This window comes from Pogona vitticeps, chromosome 9 (assembly GCF_051106095.1).
Source record: "Pogona vitticeps strain Pit_001003342236 chromosome 9, PviZW2.1, whole genome shotgun sequence".
In the NCBI taxonomy this organism is placed as follows: Eukaryota; Metazoa; Chordata; class Lepidosauria; order Squamata; family Agamidae; genus Pogona; species Pogona vitticeps.
In genome coordinates, this window is record NC_135791.1 from 21,365,604 (window position 1) to 21,380,766 (window position 15,163).

The 15,163-nt window shown below is 43.9% G+C and overlaps 1 protein-coding gene across 1 annotated transcript; it reads right to left on the minus strand.

Annotated features, from left to right (window-relative positions):
• Positions 1-609: 609 nt before the first annotated feature.
• LOC110089627 (phospholipase A2 inhibitor and Ly6/PLAUR domain-containing protein) lies at positions 610-7,396 on the minus strand. The gene is made up of 6 exons (XM_078379981.1): positions 7,393-7,396; positions 6,795-6,800; positions 5,702-5,806; positions 4,740-4,892; positions 3,336-3,476; positions 610-1,328 (listed from the first exon to the last, which is right to left on the minus strand). Exons 1-6 carry the CDS (start codon positions 7,394-7,396, stop codon positions 1,117-1,119), a joined length of 621 nt encoding a protein of 206 aa, XP_078236107.1. The 3' UTR covers positions 610-1,116.
• Positions 7,397-15,163: the final 7,767 nt, after the last annotated feature.

Here is a 15,163-nt window from a genome sequence, read left to right on the forward strand (position 1 = left end):
CTGCCCAAATATCAATACATTCATTGCATATGTTGGTTATTAATCATACACATGTGTATCAGAATAAGTACCACTGCATAGACATGTGTAAGAGTTTATTGTCGTTTATTGGAAGTATTTCTGCCATAGTCCAGGGACAACCTCTTCCCCTTATATCACGAAGTTTACGACAGTTTGTGTATATGGTATTATTTGTACTTACATTTTAAATTGGTGGAAGCTGGATGACCAAAGTGGTCAAAACAATAAAGACCTGGTATAGACAGGCCTCTAATGGCCATTTCTGGTAAATATATCGTGGAAATTCATATATAAATAGGTATTTCTGGGGTTTGAAAATAGCATTATTTGCTTATGCTGAATCAACTGCTTGCCTGAATAAGTGGAGGGGTTGTTGTTTTTTTCTGCTGATGAATAAATAAGCTGAGGGTAGATCATTCAGGATTCTCTTTGAAAAACTCACTGTATGCTCAGGAACTCCAAGAAAGAGAGAGGACATGATCAACGCCGTGATTCTGTCTCTTCTCAACATGCAATTCGTTCTTTCAAAGCCAACAGTCTATCGCTGTCTGCTCAGAACACTGTGTGCAGTTTCTTGTGCCTGGAGGCTTTGCAAACTTAAAAATCAATTTTTAAAAAAATCATTTATTTCCCTTTACAAATTTAGATCTCATTTGCTCCTCATCCACCACTTCGGCCACCTTTCGGAGCATTCCAAGGAGTTATGCAGCCCTTAGGGAGATTACACCCAACTGAGGAACAACTCTACCTCAGAGTATCTGGAAATGTTTTCAATGTGGAAAAGGGCACGGAGAATCCCAGGGGTGGGCAACTGTTCCTGTTCTTAACCACAACAGGAACAGGGGTGTATAGGTAGAGAGTGGGAGTTAAAGGGATCACGAAGAGTCGGACACGACTAAACGACTAGATGACGACGGGAGTTAAAGGATGAGGTCCTTCAGAAATTCAGAAGAGGAAAATGTATATGTTCTCCCCTCCACACACAAAAATATATAGTCCCCCCTGATTAAAATGTTATTCCCAGTTCTGGAGACCACACCCCATTGTCATGTTCGTATCCAACACAAATTTGGAAGAAAATGGCAGGCAGCTAGATCAAGAGAGGACACTGGTCATGAGGAGTGGAACAACTGCAGGAAGGATGAGGATGACAGAAGACAGAGCAGCCAAGGTTCCTTGGTTAATACAAGCAGGATTCTCGGAGAGCTGGTAGATTTTGCTTCCGTAGGATAATGGGTCACCCTTTACCATAGTGCAAGCGCTCTCAGTGGCACATCCTTTGATTGCGAAAGTTTCGTTCTTATCCTCTGGAGAAAGTAGAAGAAGAGAGAGTGAAAATTCAGACAAATGGACGATTTAGCTTTCTCTCTCAAGACCACTTTCTTGCGATGGTAGCTTTAGAAGAAGGACCTCGGTTGGTCTGTGCAAGCGCCAGGTTTTTCCTGATATGCTCTCTTGTGGTGCATTTCAGGAGATTTAGTGCGAGACTCCAAGTTACTTTTCTGCTTCTGCCTGAGGTAGAGAGGAAATGGGCACCACTTCTACCCACCCCCAACATAATCACTAAATCGTGGGGGGGGGGGGTTAACACAGGAGGCCAACCAACTTATTTTGCATTTCACTGACAAATCAATCACTCAGTTAATCAGTCAGTACAGAAGGGGCTCTTCCTTTCATTGGTAGGAAAATAAAATCTCATTCCATTAAGTGACTAACCATTTAGTAGCATTTCATACAGTCATTGAATCATAAAATAATTAAGTTGGGATGGGCCCATAAGGCCATTGAGTCCAACCCTCTGGCTCAAGGCAGGAATCCAAACCAAAGCAAATCTGACAGATGGTTGTCCAATTTCCTTTTGAATGCCCCCAGCATTGGAGCACTGCTCACCACCTCCGAAAGTCATTGGTTCCGTTGTCGTACTGCTCTAACCATTAACGTGTTTCTCCTGATATTCAGCCAAAATCTGGCTTCCTGTAGCTTGAGCCCACTGCTGCGTTTCCTGCACTCTTGAGTTGATTGAGAACAGATCCTGCCCCTTCTCTGTAGGACTACCTTTTAGGTATTTGAAAAGCTACTACACAGTCTTCTCTTCTGAAAGCTAAACATACCCAGTTCTTTCAGTCTTTTTTCATAGAGCTTGGTTTCCAGTCCCCTGATCCTCCTTGTTGCCTTCCTCTGAACTTGCTCCAAGGAAGGATGCTCTTTGTTGGCATCCTTCTTCAAATACCGTGTCCAGAACTGGACACATTACTCTAGAACATAGGTGCCCAAACTTTTTTTTTTTTGCCCCATAGACCACTTGCCAACATTTGTTTTCCATAGACCCTCTGCCTACCTACGTGTGTGCCCGTATAGCTCAGTAATAAGACAAGACAAAATGTCGTCAATCCCATTTACAACATGCCGACATTTGCCATAAATTTTTACCAATAATTTTACGAACTTACACACGAGTGTAGCACGCCACAATACAGATAGCACATAGTACCTAATTAAATAATATTATGAAATATGTACACAGAATCTGTGTTTGGTGTAATTACGGATCGCCTAAATATTTATTATGATCTCCCTAATGGGATCTGCTCACGTAGACCCCCATTTACATTTCATGCATCCCCAATTTTTTCTCTCTCTGACATGGACCCCCCTGCAAGTCGAAATCGATACCTGGGGGTCCATATAGACCATTTTGGGACCTATGCTCTAGAATCTGTGCTTCTTAATCTGGGCGATATTGCCCCCCCAGGGGGCGATTTCATTTTTCAGGGGGGTGATGGAATGAAAAGGGGCAATGCAAGGGCGAAGGAACAGAAGTGGGCGATGGGGGAGCAATGGAGCCGCTGCGCCACCACCATTAAGGGAGTTATAATGGCCCCCCTCCCCGCGCCACCGCCACTACTGCACCACAGGGAGGGGGGCGATGATAACTTCCTCAATGGCTCAAGGGGGCATTTCTTTCAAAAAGGTTAAGAACCACTGCTCTAAATGAAGCCTAAGCTGGAACCTCAAATCACCTATTGGTGGTAGCTGCTTACACTGGGCTAATAACAGCGCCAGCCATGTCTAAGGAGTCTGGCTGGCTTTTTCCTAAGAAAGAATGGAGTAATGCCGTTGAGGTCCCGCTCATCCCCATTTCCAAGATCCCGCCTTCACCCTACTTTCCTTTCCCTCTCCCAAGTGGACACAAAAGCTGATCAAGAATAGGCAATGGATCTCCCACCTTTGGAAAACCCTATCAGACCTTTTGAGAAAGACCCACTGTGAAGCAGTTCCATAGAGGGGAATGGGGAAGAGTAGCTAAAACATACGGAGGGATTCCCCGGAGAGGGTGATGCATTTAATTTCAGCTCCTTTGCAGGCGATTTTCTTTGTGCTCTCGCACGTGCTCTTGTTGTACGCTTCACAGACTGCGCAATGCGCTCCATTTTCGACAGTGCTCGTGGGAGGTGCTGGGGAAAAAATAATCAGAGGCAAGCTTTAGTTAGAGCAGAGTCATGGAGGAACAGGTCTCATTTTACTGGAACAAGCAATGTCATGTTTTGCCTTGTTAACAAGCCGGATAGCTCTGTGATATAGGTCTCTAGCTGCATGTTGGGAGTTTGATTCCCCACTCTGCCTCCTTGAAAAGGGGCTGCACCCGATAATCCATAGGATTCCTTCCAGCTCCACAGTTCAGATCTCTGAAATCTACTTGGATTCCCCCCCCTCCTCAAAAACCCTCCCAGTTTACCAACGGGGATCATCTGGTAACTCAGAGAAGGCATGTGCCAAGCAGAATTAAAGATGTAAGAGTCCCTATGCAAGGGGTTCACACAAAGAATTCTTTTCCGGGCTATCAACTGAACCTGCGGTCTTCTCACATGACAATCCACCCCACCTCACCTTGCCAAAACTTTATTCAATGTAGAAAAAAAACCTCATTTTGTTGTTGCTGTGTCTAAACTATTGGGAACACAGATGGGCATAAGCCAGAAAACAGGTGATTCGTGGTTAAGCGTGAATCACTAACCACCATGAGCCCATGGAAACTCAAAGCATTTCATGGTGTGTGTTTTCAGTTTATTCGCGAAGGCTTCCACAGCCGGGATCTAATGGTTGTTCTGGGTTTTTCAGGCTCTTTGGCCGTGTTCTGAAGGTCGTTCTTCCTAACGTTTCGCCAGTCTCTGCGGCCGGCATCTTCACAGGACAGCACTCTGTGCTCTGGTGTAGTTGGCTTGGGAGTGCAGTATTTATGGCTGTGAGATAGGCTTTTGTCTTTTTCTGTAGATGGGTGATTAGTGTGTTTTCAGTTTGTTGGGGGGGAATGAGGGACCTATCTGCTCTTGCCCTCTGTCTCCCTGCTTCATTGGTTTCTCTGGTTCATGGTTCGATTCATGCCCATCTCTAGTCTGGAATCAGAAAACTTTGTCACTCCACTACAAGTCATCTGCAAATCTACCATTAAATCCAGTTCTGCCTTGTTCTGCCTCCCACTGCTCTGACTACGGGTTCAAAACCCACTTGCCTCACCATAAGGGCTTGGTCTACAGCTGGCTTGTTATATGAAGCTAGCGATTAACCCCAAGCAACACCACTAGTTTCCATCACTTTTCCCAGAAACAATAACTCCCCCTCAATATTATATATATTTTTCCACCAGTGCTTTCAGGAGAGAAATCACAGGCCCTGTCATCTCTGCCCAAGAGCCCTTTCCAAGCACAGCGTATACTCACCGCTCAGAGAGAGTTTGTCATTACACATCTCGGTTGTGCAGCAGGCCACACTGCTCTGCACTTGCTGATTATCATCAGTAGAGAAAGTGAAAGCAAGGGGGTTGCACGTCCTGTTTTCACTTAAACAGCCTCTGTATGTCCCATTGGCACTTTCTGGAGAAAAGAGAAAACAGGTGTTGGTGGCGGGATGCAGCAAAAGTGTCAAGGATAAAAGTATGACACTCAAACAAAGACCTCAGAGCACTATAAAACTTCATAACACCCCTTGGTCATTTCACTCTGTGGTAGTCCATCACTGCTAACATTTATCCCTAATACCAGTGTGAGCCGGATAATCCTGACCATTGTATCAAAGTTCACAAGAGCATCAAGGTGTAAGTCATTTACTTCCTCCTGCCTGGCTCACCAAAAACGTAGCTTCCAAACTTTCTCCATTTCCATTAGAGGATGAGAACGAAGCATCCTTTTCACCCACGGTGAATTAAACAGGGAAAAAATGAGTCCCAGGCAAACTAGCTTGTCTATTTCTACAAGCTTTATTCATCTACATTGCTTGTATGCACAAAGATCCAAACGTTATTGACAACATGTGAGATGGGAAGAAGGAAACGCTCCAACAGCTCTCTAGATCGCTTCCACAAAACACTTCCCATCCTTAACTGTCTACAGCCGTTAACGGTCATCTGCAGAAAGTGAGGAGGGGGAAACAAGACTTGGGAGCTACTGAGACATCGACTCCATTTTGCTTAGAGTGCCTCCATTCAACATGGCCATTATGAGATTTACGATCATAAAAACAAAAAAAAGCTGCCTGAATCAGCTTACTTTCTTCTTCTTCCACCCTCCTCCTCTTATCCTTATAAGTTGTATCTCTAACAAGCGAAGGCTAGGGAGAACATGATCTCTATACCTCCCCAGGAGGATTGGTGAGCATGGTGTTTAAAGATCATTATGGCACTCACTTAATGTGTTGAGCTCCCTTAGGGCGATGCAAGTTTGTGCCGTGCAGTTCGTGTTACAGTTAGTTTCTTCAACAGAACAAGAAGCACATGTAATATCGTCAGCTCCTGGAAATAGAGAGACAAGAGGGGTGGTGGAAACATCTTAATTATGTATGGCACAGGGGTTAAACTGCAGTGCTGCAGTGAAGATTCTGCTCGTGAGCTGAGTTCTATCCCTATGGGCTCAGGTAGCTGGCTTGAGGTTGACTCAGCCTTCCAGCCTTCCAAGTTCAGTAATCTGAGTACCCAGCTCATTGGGGAGTGGGGCAATGTGTAGCCTACATAATTAAATTGTAAGCCTCCCAGGGAGAGCTTTAAGCACTATGGGGCAGTACATAAGCAGCACCCTTTGCTTTTGCTTTGCTTTACAGTGTTGCCTCGCTTAACTATTGCCTCGTTAAACGAAGAAACCGCTATACGATGACTATTTTGCAATCGCTTTTGCGATTGCAAAATGATGTTTTAATAGGCAAAATCCGCTTTGCGACGATTGGTTCCCTGCTTCGGGAACCGATTCTTCGCATTATGTTTTTAAAACAACTGATTGGCAGCTTCAAAATGGCCACCCGCTGTGTAAAATGGCTCCCCGCTGTGTTTTTGGACGGATTCCTCGCTTTATAGGCACTGAAAATGGCTGCCCCTATGGAGGATCTTCGCTGGACGGTGAGTTTTTCAGCCCATTGGAACGCATTAACTGGGTTTTAATGCATTTCAATGGGCTTTTTTATTTCACTTAGCAAGGATTTCACTCTACAGCGATTTCACTGGAACGGATTATCCTCGTTAAGTGAGGCACAACTGTACTTTGGGTGATTCTATTTGCAAGCTCAAATGTGAGCCCATCGTGGGCTGGACAGGCCTTGGCCTTCCACCAAAATATCCGATGGAAGGCCAGAAGTAGGAAAGTTTCCAAGTTAAGCCTTTTCTGTCTTCCCAATAGCAGCCAACCGGCTGCAAAGCAAGGAAAGAGTAGCAGCCGCCGGGTTCCCATTTATGATCGTTGGCCAAGAAGCCCATAAAACATGATGACTAGAATTGGCTTAAGAACACTCACCACGAACTATGGAGAAGAGAGAGCAAACAAAGGAAAGGAGCAAGAACCTCTTCATGATGTCTTTTAGAGAGAACAGGCGGGATGTCTCCAAAGTAATTTCCAGCTCTGGGGGAGAAACCAAATCGCATATGAATATATTGCTCTTTCTGTCCAAATTCTGTCTAATAGGACCCTCCCCCACCTACAGGATCAGTATTCACTGATTCACTTATCTGCTTGCTGAAAACATTAAATAGAAAAAAACCAGAAATGCCTATTTATGTGTATTTCCAGAGTGCATTTATCAGAACTGGCCACTTGAGGGAGGCAGATACCAAGCAGCTTTCCATACGTTTCCGTTTTTCAGCATCCACAGGGTGGGGGCTTGAAACGGATCCCCTGTGGATACTAAGTCCTCCTGTACTTCCAGAAATCAGCAGCGGAAAAATGACTTATTTCCCAGCATTCCAGCTATTCCCCAATTGCTTCCCACTACCACCACCAACCAACACACTTACAATTTTTTACAACTGTCATTTTTTACAATTAGGATTATAAAAAAAGAGGAGTGGGGAATGAAATAAAGTAAACTTTGTGGTGCTATCATGCTCATCCTCACCCATGTTTTTGCTTGTTATCCAGGCATCAATGATCCGCTCTGTGTGCGCACAGAGCAGAACAGTTCCTACCTATTTTCCTTCCCCTACCCCCTACTCCGAGAGCTTGTTTGCAAATTTGTGTAAGAAGGAGAGAACAACAGGGCACCAAACAGTGCAAGGATACTACTGATTTCGAACTGAAAGCAACTGAGTTGGTTACAGGGTGGATAAAAATCAATGATTTTTTAAAAAATTGATTTAAATCACAATTTTAATTTTAAAAACTGTGTTTTTTCAGGGGGAGATTTAAATTTTCAAAAAATTCCGATTTGTTACATTGAAATGGTGGTTTAAATCAGGTTTTAAATCAATTTTAGTACCTTGAGTTTACTCTGCTTGGTATTACATTTCAGCATTCGTTTCTCCAGACCTCCAGCTGATCATTAATTTTTTGTAATTCCTTATCTAAGCATTTGTTTGATTTTCTGTAAAGCAAGTCCTATAAACGTCAACCATGACAGCCTTTCCCTTGAACTGCAAGCCAAATCATGGATGGTTTGCGGGGGTCTAGAAAGACATACATTTGCATAGATCTAACTGATTTTTCAACTGAAATTATCCCAAAACTGTACCCAATTTTGACTACTGGTAATCAGCTCCTAGTAGTACCTGATCATATTCATCTGGGGGACTCTTTAAATGGTGTCATATAAACTGTGAGCCTCAGATCCTTTCTCTCCAGTTATGAACTAAGTACACCATGTACTGTTCATTAGGTTACTGTATTTTTCCACGTATAAGACTATACTTTTGTCTAAAATCTTTAGACTAAAAATTGAAGGTCGTCTTATACACAGAATTAAGCTGAGGAGAGAAAAAACAAGCGGAGGGGAAAGCAGGGATCAAAGCACTGCAGGATGGCTTTGATCCATGCTTTTCCCTCTGCTTACTAAGTCCCATGGGGCTTAGCAAGTTTAGGGGGAAATGATCAAAGCAATCCCATGGCTGTATAAGGGGGAAAGGGATCAGAATGATGATGCAGTCATGGAATTGCTTTGATCCCTTTCCCCCTCCTTTTGCTAAGCCCCGCGGGGATTAGCACGAAGGGAGAAACCAGGGATCAAAGCACTGTAGGATTGATTTGATCCCTTTCCCCCTACACTTGCTAAGCCCCACTTAGATTTCTTAATTTTGGGTTAGAAAAGTGGGGGGGGGAATCTTATACATGGGAGCATCCTATACACTGAAAAATATGGTAACTTTTTAAAAACCATACAACAATCTGTATATCAAATAATTGGCATTATAATACTGTGATATAAAAAGAAAATAAAAACTGTGAATGGTAGTATTAGGAAGGACAGTGTTCTTTTAACAATATTGGCCAAAATCCTATCTGTGTTTGTGTAAGCTGGTTGGATAGCTCAGTGAGTTAGGTATCTAGCTACGGAGCCAAAAATTGGGAGTTCAATTCCCCACTGTGCCTCCTGGGAGAACAGCCAGCCTGGGTCACCTTGGGCAAGCTGCACAGTCCTAGAGCAATCCCCCAGAAGAGGAAGGATGAACTGATTCTGAATACTATATACTCTTAGGAAGTCTGGAAAGTTGGTTGCCATAGGTCATAATTGACCTGATGGCACAGAACCCTTATTATTGAGGTTGACATAACTTGTTGCAACTACAGTGGTACCTCGACTTAAGAACTTAATCCATATTGGGACTGCGGTTCTTAAGTCGAAACATTCTTAAGTTGAAGCACCATTTCCTGTAGGAATGCATTGAAAACCGATCAATGCGTTCCAAGGGGAATTTGAATTTCCCACCCTTTCCCCCTGCCTTTTTACCTTCGGAGGTCTCAAAGGGCTTCCTCTGATGTCAGGGGGGGAAGCCCTTGGAGACGTCCGAAGGCAAAAAGGCAGGGGGAAAGGGCGAGAAATTTGAATTTCCTGCCCTTTTCCCCTGCCTTTTTTGCGTTTGTAGGTCGAGGCTTCATTCACAAATCGATGCCAATTTTTGCAAATGGAGTCGTTCGTAAGCCGAAATGTTCATAGATAGGGACGTTCGTAAGTCGAGGTCCCACTGTAATTGCAATTAATGAATAAGATGCCAAGGCATAACTTAGAGGGCCATCAGGCAACTGGAAAAGTATGTATCCAATCACACTGGAAAGGATCGTATTAATGGGAGCCATCTCCCTTAAAGTGACTCTTCCGTCTGCTGATGAATCGCTCCAGTCCAGCCCCAAAAACTAGTGGTCCTACAGCTGGACCAAAAAAGGTCCAGTTTGGGCATGGATCAGGGTCAGGCTGGAGCTCAGTTCCCTGTCCATCATATGACTGCCAAGAAAGAGATGGCACCTGGCCACTCCATAACCAGTCCAAAGGAGGGCAGTCAAATCTCCGGAGTGGTTCCACGCAGATGAAATACATCCCATGACAGTGTCTCTGAAACAAATTTGCACTCCAAATTCTTGTCCCAAATCCACATCTTCCCATTGACAGCAAATATTTACAGAGCGAATGCGCGATTAATTGAAATATATTTGTTGGATATTCCACAATTGGCATTTATAATCCAGAAATCAATTTCCTTTCCCCCATCACCAGCAGTCAGAATTTTACAGTACCAGGCAGAATAGATAACAATAGAGATTAGGAAACAAGTAGTAGTTTTGTCTATTGTTTTAACCCATGGAGCTCTACAATGCAAATAACAAATTTCAGGACGAAACACTGACAATTAAAAGCCATTATTTCCAAAATATGAAATTCTGAAAAAGATACAAAGGCAGATCTGGAAACAACTAACTTTTTCAGCTCTGGCAGGACTAACAGGTAATCTTTATAAACCTAGATGCAGGCAGGCAGATATGGACAGGTGGGGTTTCCCCTCTTACCAGCTATACTAAATGCAAGAAATCCACAGCAGCTTACCTTTGAGGCAGAGATCTGGATGTCTAAATTCCCTCTCGCTCTCCTCTCCCTTCCTTTTATACAGATGGTGACGGATTTATGTAAGGGGGCAAATGATGTATGTAGCAAGCTAGTTCCGGAATGGCATGGAGATAAGAGAGTTTTATTGCCTTTTCTTATAAAACGCTGGCAGCTTTATATTTGGTTCATGACGTTTCCACATCAAGACCGAATGGCTGATTATTCGGAGTTCAGATATATTTTCCCAGTTGTTTCACTCATATCCCAACTTTCCTTCAATAAACCCACATTGTACACAGCTCTTCTCCTTCCTACTTCACCCTCACAACCATCCTTGAAGGTAGGTCAGGCTGAAAGAGGGTCGTTAAACCAAGGTTTGATTCCCCCCACTGTGCCTCCTATGAGCCTGGGTGGCCTTGGGCAAGCTGCACAGCCTGAGGGCACCCCCAGAAGAAGGGAAGGGTCAACCACTTCTGAACATTCTGTACCTGGAAAAGTGTTGGCATAAGTCAGAATTGACTTAACGGCACATGATTATTATTTTTGTATTCTCGAAGGCTTTCACGGCCGGGATCTGATGGTTGTTGTGGGTTTTTTGGGCTCTTTGGCCGTGTTCTGAAGGTTGTTCTTCCTGACGTTTTGCCAGTCTCTGTGGCCAGCATCTTCAGAGGATTGGAGTAGGAGCAACAGAGCATGGACTGGGTTCCTACTCTTGTCCTCTGAAGATGCCGGCCACAGAGACTGGCAAAACATCAGGAAGAACAACCTTCAGAACACGGCCAAAGAGCCTGAAAAATCCACAACAACCATTATTATTTTTATTCGCCCAAGGCCACCTGTAGAATTTCATGGCTTGGAAAAAATAAAAATCTGGTGCCCAACATCTATCCCAGAGATCTATCTGGAACCAGATTTGATCAGGGAGGGGGGCATCACCCCCAAAATTGTAGGGCAACATTCCCTCCATCCCAGTCCATGAAGCACACTAGCCCTAATCAGTAGCTGAGTGGGCCAACACCGAAAAGGAACAAGTTAGTCCCATCCCTCCATTGTTACAGGGAGGGATACTTGTCAATCTCTCCAAACATCAGTTTCCCTATACAGTGGTGCCTCGCATAGCGAGGTTAATCCGGAACGGATTAACCTTCACTATGCTGAAGCATCGCTGAACGCATTAAACATCGTTTAATGCGTTCCAAATGGGCCAAATACTCACAGTTCAGCGATGCTTCAGGATGGCCGGCAGCCATTTTCGCGCCCTCGCCTCGCTTAACGAGGGTGCGAAAACGCTGCGCGCGGCCATTTTGGGCCATTTCCCGGCTTCCGGTGGCCATTTTGGCCGCCGAACAGCTGATCGGCGGGGGTCGTTTTGCGAAGATCGGTAAGAAAAACGCTTACCGGTCTTCGCAAAGCAAATTTTTCCCCATTAAAAAAACGTTGAGCGATCGCATTAGCGATCCGAAAAAACGGATCGCTATGCGATTTCATCGTTATACGGTGCGCTCGTTAAGCGAGGCACCACTGTATTCGGTGAAGAGCCATCACAGATTGGTGAGTGAGGGTGGACCAGGTGGTTCTGCCTCACTCTCCCTCCTTGTGCATTTAGCCCACCCAGAGATCAAAAGGGTTTCTACCACGATACACCGTTGGCTACAGAATCACATACAGAGAGTAGTTACCAATGGCTCCTTCTCAAAGAACCCTATCACAAGGCTCAGTCCTGGCCCTGGAGCTCTTCAACATTTTTATTAGTGACTTGGATTAGAAGGTGTAGGGAATTCTCATCAAATTTATAGATGGCATAAAATTGGGAAGAAGAGCTAATACCCTAGAACAGTGGTTGCCAACCTTGGTGTTCTTAGACTGCATTTCCAAGAAACTTGAAGAATTTCTTCAAGTACATTAAGACGTTAATTTTAATCTCTGGAATTTCTCCTTTGTCCCCATTAGGATACAATAAACATTACTCATCATAAATTGATTGTGTTGCAAGTGCCTCAATGTTCAAGTCAGGTTCAGGATTTTAGGAACAGGAAATATAACAAATGAGATATTAGTTGAAGTATTTATAGTATTTCTGATATTGACGATAATGAGGATGCTGGGGGAATGTTGATCTATGTAACCCGCTGGCCTGATTACTAATGGATAAACTGTCTTTTTTTTACAGCTGTAGTGCAAGCATGCATGGTTGTATTTGAAACTAGAACCCACACAGGAGTGGGGAAGGTTTAATCTTCATTCCCATCTAATCATTATCTTAAAAATGACACACACACATATACGTTTATAAAAAAAATTTCAGTGGTACTCATCTATCTGACAGTAACCGTATTTTTCTGTGTATAAGACTATACTTTTGTCTAAAATCTTTAGACTAAAAATTGAACATCGTCTTATACACGGAAGCTGAGGAGAGAACAAAAACAAGTGGAGGGGGAAGCAGGGATCAAAGCGATCCTGCAGCGCTTTGATCCCTTTTCCCCTACACTTGCTAAGCTCCACTTAAATTTCTTAAATTTGGATTAGAAAAGTGGGGGGCGCCTTATACATGGGGGCATTTTATACATGGAAAAATATGGTAGTCTGATGTTTCCTTGCACAAAGGGAGGGATCCCATATGGGGTAGGAAGCACCTAGTAATCAGAGATTCTGACCCCAGGGACAATGAAAGCCAGGCCTGCTAGCAGAATGTAGATACTGATATATATCCCACATAAAATTTTTAGTATGCACAAAATACTTTCACGCCTATGTAGCATTTGGCTGCGATTGGGACAGTTAATACGTAAAACTCAGTGGGTAACCTTGAGTTAGCTTCCTTCTTTCCCCAGTCCTGACCTAATTCCTGTGGTTGTTGGGATTATGAGATGAGGAATTGAGGAGCAATGTGCCATGCATTGAACTCCACACAGGAAAGATGGCAAATATCTGGCAATGTGTACAAAATCTTGCTATAGGGCAAGAATTATTAAGTCATTTAAATAGTCTGTCTGGGGGTATGTTTTTGCCCAAGAAACGGTCCAGGAACATACAGTTTCAAAATGAATTGAGGTAATTAGAACATGTGGTGAGCAGAAGGAGAAGAAGGAAGACTTCCTTGTCAGTGTGCTGTCCTATTATCTGCCAAAGATGATGGGATTGGAAGAACCTGCCCCTCAAACGGTCAAATATGCGAAAGAATGTGATCGGTAGGGAGGAGAGAAGAAAAAGCCCAGGAAGCGAGCAAAGGGAGGAGGCAGTGAGAGCGAAGGAAAGGGGAAGTATAAAAAGAGAACATCCAATGTGCAGGAGGAGGAAGAAGCTACAGCTCAGAGCAGTTGGAGGGGGTTGAGGAAGAACTACCAGAGGGTTGGACGTACATTGGAAAAGAAGACTCTTGGATGGGTGAATGGGTGGAACTGCGATTACCTAAGGAAGTAGCTGAGCAAGAATGGCACTAGAAAGCCACCCTGCGGGGGGAGGCAAAAGAGAACAGAGAAAGGGGGACAAAGGACACTGGCTAGAGACGCTCAAAATCAGGAGAATTGACGATGCCACACCTGCCCTGCAGCATATCTTGGGATGAGTCCGTTCCGGCCAAAACCGCACAAAGCCCCAGGAGTAAAAAGAATCCTGGAGGTTGGATTTATTACCCTCACAAGGCCTAGATAGATGGAGAGTTATATCCACACCATTTTAGCTGCCAGGACGGGCTGAGCTGAAGGTTGAGTCTCCTTTGCCTTAAAGAGTAAACAGGACATGTTACTGATGTTGCAGAGAGAGAAGTACCTTTGAAGCAAGAGGATTCCTGGTTAGTTACTGAAAAGTTGTTTCCAAAGTTAGAAATAAAGGACGTTAACTTTAAGGAAGCAGTGTAGCCTATTTTGTCTAACCATGGGGGGTGGGGGATGATTGGTGGAAAGAAGGCCAAGTCGCTCCTCGATAGTCAATATTGTGTTTCGGCTAGCAGTGAGAGACCACGGAACAAGACAACAATGCAGTAATTGGGGAACTTCAAGAATCAATTGGTCCAACAAGTTTGGAAGTTCAACTTCTATGTTTTGTACCTTCGGGCCAAAACCAGACCTCTAACTAAGGTGGGGGAACTGGGGCTTTGATCCATGGCATCAACATTTGGAAAGCATAAACATAACACCAATTTATGGCCACCCTAATAAGATTTGTGAAATATGTGAGACATACAAGGAGTGGTTGACCATTGCCACCCCCGTGCATTTTCATTTACAGTGGTGCATTGCTAGACGATGATAATCTGTTCCACTGAAATCGCTGTTTAGCGAAATCATTGTCTAGCGAAAAGCATTTCCCCATTGGAATGCATTGAAACCTGTTTAATGTGTTCCAATGGGGAAGAATTGTCATTGTCTAGCGAAGATCGGCCATAGGAAAGCCGCTTTGCGAACTGCCGATCAGCTGTTTAAATCACTGTCTTGCGAAGCTTAGGTCCCGAAAACACCTGTTTTGCAAGTGCAGAGGGAGCTGTCAAAATCGTCATCTAGCGAAAATCGGTTTGCAAAGCAGGGACCAAACACTGTCCAGCGAAATTCCCCCATAGAAATCCTGTTTTGCGAATCACTATAGCGATCGTAAAAAGTCAATGTCCAGCGAAAAAACTGTCATATGGGGTAACTGTCTAGCGAGGCACCACTGTATTCACTATTTATTTATTTCAGCCATTTCTTATACTGCTTGACTTAGAGACATGCATTACTCTGGGTGGTTAACAATATATTGACTGTCCCTAAACCAACCTTAAACCAGTTTTTCTTCAGTGCAAACAGCAAAATAAAAGGGCCATGAGCGGAACTGTATCCAAAGTAGGGATTATAATGTGATTTTGAATACAGAGGGAATG